General features: G+C 32.1%; 1 protein-coding gene across 4 annotated transcripts in view; it reads left to right on the plus strand.

Moving 5' to 3' along the window:
• LOC149477019 (bridge-like lipid transfer protein family member 3B) overlaps positions 1-8,522 on the plus strand; it is a 28,809-nt gene extending 20,287 nt beyond the window's left edge. For 2 of the 4 annotated variants that reach the window (XM_089711430.1, XM_089711432.1), the window contains exons 22-29: positions 1,658-1,775; positions 2,422-2,556; positions 3,800-3,811; positions 5,000-5,128; positions 5,561-5,704; positions 6,369-6,661; positions 7,096-7,207; positions 7,631-8,522. In XM_089711430.1, coding sequence (XP_089567556.1) covers positions 1,658-1,775; positions 2,422-2,556; positions 3,800-3,811; positions 5,000-5,128; positions 5,561-5,704; positions 6,369-6,661; positions 7,096-7,207; positions 7,631-7,666 — 979 coding nt within the window. In that variant the 3' untranslated portion in view covers positions 7,667-8,522. The remainder of the gene's footprint in view (positions 1-1,657; positions 1,776-2,421; positions 2,557-3,799; positions 3,812-4,999; positions 5,129-5,560; positions 5,705-6,368; positions 6,662-7,095; positions 7,208-7,630) is intronic. The other 2 variants (XM_089711431.1, XM_089711433.1) reach the window with 1 other exon arrangement.

The following is an 8,522-nucleotide window of genomic DNA, read 5'->3' on the forward strand; positions in this document are numbered from 1 at the left end:
ATCATTTTCACGTAATTTTTAACCCGTTTAACGCAATGTATATTATTATTTTATCGTGAAAATGGAAGCCCCCATTTAATTTGTCTAAAAAACTTATATTATCATAGGTATAGATAAACCAGAATCTGATGGCAATTAGGGAAATCAAAATTTTGAGTGTGCAACCCTAGGGAAAATGGACTGAACGATCTTGATACTGCGTATTTTTTATTTTGTCCTCAATATCATTAGTTATATTACACAAGTGGATAATACTGTATTTAATAATGAGATATCCACGTAATATTATGTAGGTACTTATCACATGTATAATATACATATTACTTTTCTAAAGGTAATACATAATAATATTATGTATTACACACCTATATTTGAATATAATATATAATTATGGCATGTGAAAATATGGATGTAATGATAATGCAGATCAAAACTTATTTACTATATTTAACGATTGTTTATAATTTTTTATAAAATGAAACAATAATAAAAAACTGTTGTGTGGTTTTATGAAACCACGGTAAAAGTGAAACTGTTCGAAGTTCGAACGGTTCCGAACACTGCTTTGTGTAGCGCGTGTCGCGTGACGGTCGGCTGCCGAGTAGGTATACCTACTCGGCAGCCGCGATACGTACGCGACATGCGCTACACAGACCAAAAAGTTTGAGACGATATAATAAAAGTTTCACTTTAATAAAATCATGTTTATTTTCGTAAGATTTAACACATTATAAAATGGACTTGTACACCTTGGACTTGACAAATAGCCGAATTGGAAACTCCTGTTATAAGTTTTCATAAAATTATATTTTAATCAACAAACAATATTATATACCTATTTATAACATTTTTAATTTAAAGTATCAAAACGGGTAAGTCCAACTTAGCAATAAAATCTTTCACGCGCTTTAAAATTGAAAATTGTGATGAGTTTGACTCTTCTTCATCGAATATTTTTCTATACACATTGTAAACAACACCTCTTGCTTGTGATCACAGCGGTTTTATCGACATTTAGAAGATTTTGAAGACAAAATCCTAAAAATTTATCATCAAAACAAATAATTTGACAACCAATTTGATAGTTGTCAAATTAAGTTGCCACATGAAAATCTTTAATTTTTTAAATATAAATATGCCATCAGATTCTGGTAGACCTATAAGTAAATTAACGCGAATGGTAATTAATTAATTAATTATGCTGTGATCTTCTGTTCCATTCAATAGTGAATGAACTAAAGCTTAAGCATGGAAAAAATGTGAACTCGTTTCCATTATCGAAATTGGTTTATCGATACTTTCCGCACTAGTCGATAAATGCCAACGATGTAAATTTTGTAGGACGTAAACGTAAAGTCAGTTTGATATAATTTCTCGTAAATGTTAAGAATTGTTATAATTCCAACAGAATATCATTGTTATGGCATAAAGCTACGTAAAAATTAATAAATGCCATTTTTAGACGCCTCCAATACGTTTATAATTTAATGGTGACGCCATTACAAGTTTGTCTCTTGAGAATAACTGTCAGTGTCATAGGGATCATCATTCGCCGCGCCGGGTATAGTAGAGTTACTTTCGCATTTATAATATTAGAATGATAATAAACATCCAAAAAAGCAAATATAAAAAACCATTGCTATAAAATATTTTCCAGGGAGTTCGAACTGGGCCGTTCGAGCAACAGCGGCGTAGAAATGGCAGCCGAAGTTGTGGAGAGATCTTCCTCACCCTCCGACCATTCTATCACTAGCTCTTGTAAACGGAGGGATTTGGTAAGAGATAATATAAAAAAAGACGGGTTGCACTCCGGGAGTGCCGGCAGAAGTGAAAACTTGATTATTAACGTTGAGCATGTTTGATATTTTGGAATGGTATCCTTCTTACGCTTTTTCGATCAGGTCACGTGTCCTGACGCGAGTTTAAGATTTTATACCCATTACAGAAAAAGTGCTCAACGCCGCTAAAGAAGTTTTCACTTCAAAATGTGCATACACACGCACATAATATATAGATTAACATACGCGGATGCACAAACACATACACACTACTGTTAATCCTATATGCCTAGTAGTTCTACTAATTACTGCCTAATATTTAAGAACTTTATGAGATACGACGAAAATATGTTGAATAATACCAATGGAACCAAAAAAATAAATATTATTATATTTTTGTTTCATTGCAATAGGTCAAGAAATCATCGAGATATGTGAAAGAAATTACACATATAAATGTAAAATTCTAGTCTTTATAGGCTAACATTTTGATTATTTTTTTTCAGTTACAACTGTAACACAAATAAAATACTTCTTATTTGATCCTAACATAGATTTTATTCAGTTCCGATTGTAATCCTTGTAGGATTATAATTTGATAACCTCCCTGTGTAAAATCACTAATCAAAACTTCATTTCGCAGATATCTACGTGTACCTGGCGACTAAACAACATATACCTGGTACAGCAGAGTGTTCCCGGGAAATCCGCGCTTCGTCTCACCGCTGACGATCTGAAGTCAGATCAGTGCTCCTCTATACCCTGGGATGAGTTCCAGGTAAGGTTCCGAGAGTGATTTTATTGCGCATATATTTCAGATTTCTTGCAAAATATGGTGATCATATAGATGGTCAATGGGGGAGGGGACTTATATAATTTACCAATACAATTTTAATCAAATAATCATAATGTTCAATTGTTACGTGTTAAGTTCTCATAACTTGAGGTTTTTCTTCTCTTTTTTTTATAGTTAGAACTGTATAAAAGTTATGATATTCACTTTATCATTGTCGTTATAGCATTAATATGCTAGCCTACATAAGTAATAGATTTTGAGATGTGATACAGAGAGATGTGCTAAACTAATCATTATATGAGTAGTATATTAAAAATATTATATAAATTGCTTATTTTCGAATTGTATATTCTAAATTTACTGTGACACCTATATTTCATCACATAATACTGTGTTTATTTTTTTCCTATATTCCTTTGTTGCACAGAAATTATCCCAAAAAAAAAAATATCATCGAAATGATTATGAGTTGTGTATCATTACAGACAACACATTAAATTATTAAATGTTTCCTATATTCAATTAAATATTCTATAATAATTAAAATACTTTAAAATTTTGCTCATTTCTTGTTTCCTTTTTTTTCCCTTCATTGTGTTTACACTTTAATACACCTAACATTAACACTATATTTTATATATTAATACTTCTCTCCACAAATGATCTATGTTGTTTTAGTGTTACTTTATCGACTACGCACTGAGCTAACGTGTTTCATTTATAATTCACTATGTGATTCTGTATAGTCTTATTTTATTTTCTACGGAGAGTACTTTCTAAGCATGTTTCAATCTTTGTTTTATTGAATTACTCAATTCGTTTTTGTGTGATGATACTCTACCATTTAACAAGTTAACAACAGTTTTATATTCGCTATCCTTTACATTTATGAAAACCATCGAAGCTGATTTTTGTTACTCTATTTTACCAAATTGGTGTAATAAGAATGTTGCCCTATAATTTATTAAGTTACTTCAGTATAGTAAATATGTATTACTTAAAGTTTTGCCTTCAAAAAAGCCCAAAATTTATTAATAATACATTTTAATTATTAAACATGGTATAGTATCATCTAAATGCATGTTAATCACATCACGTCATACCATCGTATCTCGTATCCCCAAAACGAACCCAACAGTGTATAAGGAATGCGATATTATCTAACTATGTCGTCTATGTGTTTTCTCTATGGCATCACCGCCCGCTCGGCTATCGTGAACCAAAGACTCGACTCAAGGTATTTCTGACGACAGATTAAACGTAGTGTTTTGTTAAGTGCCATAGACTGTAGACGTTTGTGTCGTAGCCAAGGGGGTTTGGAACGTGTGTGTCGAAGTGTGTTTTCATCTTGATCGTGTAGTAAGATTTAACAAAAACCGTCATTATTATTACATTACCCAGTAATAGACCCAGTGTAGAATACGTTGTTCTATGAAGCCCCTTTTTAAAGCGCTCTCATTTATTATTAATCTACAAGTAAAATTGTGGTTTCATATTAATTTAAAATATGTTGGAGCTCATTGAGAATTTTTCAACGTACATAAAAAATATTTGCGTACGATTGAAAAAGAAAAGATGAAGACATGTTTCATAATCAGCTTCAATTAAATAAAATTATTCACAAAGCACTTTAGTTATTCCTATCAAGTACAGCATGACCTTATCATGTTTAGATTTCACTTCATTTAGTTTTAAATAGGTATTTATAGACTAGCTATTGTACTACTATGGCTCCGCCCAAATTACCCTAACACTGTCTCTTTCTACACATCAAATATTCCCATCATTAGAGCGAGATAGCCTCTGCATTGTTTAATATTGAGAATGTTAATTAAAAATTATTCCTTTCACTCTAGATCATGATATTTCTGAATTAGCGAAAGAGATAGGATTATGGTTAAATAAAATACCAAATGTATTTTGTCTGCACATGTCATACTCATCTCACATCATTCTAGTATTAGATTGCATGAAAAAATTGTATGTAGGTATTGTATGTATACATAATGTTATTAACTTATTTTTAACACTAAATTATTATTAATATTAATTTTATTATAATGTACACTATTAGTTTAATTGGTAATGTGTAGCTTGGTGCAATTGAAGTGTCAAAACCATATTATATATGTACTTACTAAAACATGCTATTGTAAATTGCGATGTAACGCATGCGCTATTAGCTTTTTATCAAGTTGAAATACCTAACACAACTAAACAATTACTTGCAGTACGGAATTTTATGCTATTTGAATCTTTTAGCTTGAAACAACACTTAAACACTATAACTAAAAGCTTTGCATGAAGGAGATGCAAACACAAGGTATTCGAAGTAGACATGATTTGCATTTAGCCCACTAAATAACATAGGGTTTGGAGTCAAGAGGTTCCAAAGAACGAACAAATAAAACGTTGTATTGTACAGAATAAGTTCTCAATGCGTGCTCGAGCGTGGAACGAGCCTGTAAACGAAGATGAACCGAAAGAGAAGGAAATGCCGCGCGTCGCAGCTAGGCTTGTGCGCAACGAACTGCCTAGACTTCTTAATGATGATGTAAGTAATGACTGAATAGTATATTTAATTTGGGCTCGAAGGACCAAAATATTTTATTAATTTTATGGTCAGTTTCACGACTTTTTGATATATATTTTTATACTATGGATATATTATCTGTCATCTAACATTAAACAGAACAATCCAGAAGAAGTGACATATCGGCTATAAAGTTATAAACTATAAGGATTTTTTATATCCTGGTCAAGTGATGAAAATGACGTATGCAACGTAAAAATTAGATTGTAAGGCTAAATACTGCATTTTACGTACTGCACGTTCACAATTTATTTTATGAGACCAAAGCAAAACAAAGAGATATTATTTTTAACAATAACTAATTTTTACTTTAAACTTTTGTATCCACTTGGTCGATTTTAGCAAGAAATATTAGACCAAATATAAAATAATTACTACAAATAATGTTTACAGGGTCAGCCAACCGGTTTGGCGCCGTTCGAAGAGCTTTTAGAAGCCCAAATTCGCGACTTGACCATGTCTCTCAACATGAGTACAGCTCTTGCGTTATCTGAGTTCATTGAGGATGAGGTCATAGCGCCCCCTATGCCTTTGGAGGTTAGTGTTGTGTGTTGTATGAAAATGGGGTGTTTTTTACTAAACTCAAAGTTTTTTTTATTCATGTAAACTTTTACATTTTCTGTACCACGGATTCAGTATGTCTTCTACCCAGACGAATCGACAAGAGACTCAATCAAATATATTCAAATCAAATCAAATCAAATCGTTTATTTATTTCTCCTCACAATTCCCAATCACATAAATTAATCTACATGCATACAAAATTATCAAACAATAAGTTGGAGTTGGAGGAGCTGGTGTCTGAAATGGGTTTTAACCGGTATCACAGATCACCAGGTCGCCGCCCTCGGAACCAAAAAACAATTACAAAAATATGTTTCACATAATTCATAAGTTATATTTGAGTTATATTGAATGTTGAACATACGTATGACAATGTAAAAGTTGTATTTTTACGTAAAGCAGGAGCACATACTATTGCTAATAGCTGAAACTCAAATGATTTGCAAATTAAATCTATAGTATAGCATTCTAACTTAACTGTAATGTCGGTAATTGATTTTTTGTATGAACGTACTTGACTTGATAATATCATTAAGGCTGTTTCAAGAGATTAATTTCCTTAAATACCATTAAAAATATGCTTATTCGATATTCACAAAATTTTAACTGTAACGACCAATACATTCAACGTTTCCAGGTCTTAATATCGAATCTCAAGTTACACCTAATAGAAGACAGACCGACCCGTTCGATATCATCCCCACCACCCCAACCTTTAGATCTCGATCTAACCACACTCCGACTCACCCGGGACTCGAACGGAATACTCCATCTGGGACCACCGGTAACCATTGAGACGCCGAAAGAAAACCCGCCGGAGTTAGTGCACGCTAGAGAAGAGATAGATAGACTGAATAGAGAGAACGAGGAGTTGAGGAAGAGATTGAATACCTTGGATCGGATAGCGGAGGATAATAGGGAGTTGAGGGCGTGAGTGTTTTTGTTTTTTAGTGTTGCAATTTTTTGGATTGCAAGTAGTTAGTAGAGCAGCTATAATCTTTGTGTCGATTAGTTGAACTTAATGAATTGCGTAGTCTTGTTTTCGTATTATTTATAAATATATGTTGTGTTATTACCACCGACATAATATCCGATCATAAAAAAATATTAAGCTAGGTACGTAAATTAATTATATTAAATATTTAAGTCCGACTGATTCGAAAATTATGAAAGAGACACGATTATGTAATCATTTTAATTCTTTCTTTCTTATTAAAGAACTTTTATCGCTACTTTATAATAAATTCTGTTTCGCTTATCTACCAGTTAAAGTACAAATACAATAAAAAAACACGTCAAAAATATTAAATAGATTATCAGAACATTATCAGCTACTAATTAATTAAAATAATAATATATTTCAGCATAGCAGAAGAGGCCTCCGTACTACGACAATGTGCGCACTCAGCGCAACAAGAAGCGGCCAACTTACTGGCTGATAAGCAAGAACTACTTGAAGCTTTGCGCGCCATGAAGGTATATGAGTCCTAATGCTAGGAGACGAGCTAGGAATTCTAGGATTATTAGGAGAAGTACGAATTGTGATATTGGGTGGGATGGTTCGGTTTGGGTGACGTCACTTGAGCACAAAATTGGTTGTATATTGTAAACTTTACAATGTAACAATGTAAAGGATTAGGAAGCTTTTGCACTCTTAACACAAAACACGCTCAAAGTATTATTTTTAAGATGGTTCTGGTAATTATTCAAGCGAAAGCGCTGGTGGAAGGTACAATTTATTGTACACTGTAAAAAAAATTTAGATGTACGATTACAGATTTTAGTGATCTTATTATTATTTTTTAATACTATACAGTATACACCATATTCTTATTTTTTATATTTAAAGAGAATTAATAAACCATAACTCACAAAATATTTACCTATTCTTCTATCCAGGAACAAATGTCAACAATGCAGCGTGGGAAAAGGTAGCGATCACCGTGCTCTCTGGACTGTACGGCGTGTTGCCGCCACGGGAAGGACTAGCGAAATTGATGCTTATTCATATAGACATAAGGACGCTTTTACCATGTCATTGTAACGGTACAATCGTACTGGTTCATACGAAATTTAAAAAAGCAATTTTGATGCTTAATTACATGGGAATAAAGATGATTTTACCATACACAGTCATTGACGATGTTCTAGAATGTTCTAGAATAGGAACAAGCAATTTTAATTATTAATAACTAGGTAATGAAGATGATTTTACCATGAACAGTGATTGACGATGTTCTAGAATGTTCTGGAACGTTTGATTTGAGACAATTTTGATTTTTAAATATATGCGCATACGGATGCTTCTACCGTAAAAGTATAATAGACATAGCATTTACACTGTTTTAAATGTTAAACTTTTGATGAGGTCAAAAAATGAATTTGATTTTTATTTCTAGCAGGATTAAGTTTCTTTTACACGATCACATTTGGGTAAATATAAATGTTTGAATAAATAGACATGACATACATTAAAAATAGCTTAGTGTGTGTGCGAGCGTTTTGATCGAACAAATTAGTATGGCAGTATGGGTTTGCCATGCTTTAAATATTAACCAATATTTATGTTACTGGAATATAAAACATTGGATATGGCATAGCGATATTGAAATATATGAAAACAAGTTCGTTATAAAATTGATTAAAAAATTAATTTGACCTTAAAATATTATAAATGATTGAGTAAGCCAATTTGATGCTTAAGTAGAAGGAAATAACGTTGAATTTTCCGATTAACTTGTATCAAATCAAAATAAAGGTAACGAACTTTCTATCGTATCTGTTTATGCAA

The sequence above is a fragment of the Colias philodice genome, chromosome 26 (genome assembly GCF_061535455.1).
Source record: "Colias philodice isolate Cphi_HAF_F1 chromosome 26, ilColPhil1 Martin Lab GWU primary, whole genome shotgun sequence".
Taxonomy (NCBI): domain Eukaryota; kingdom Metazoa; phylum Arthropoda; class Insecta; order Lepidoptera; family Pieridae; genus Colias; species Colias philodice.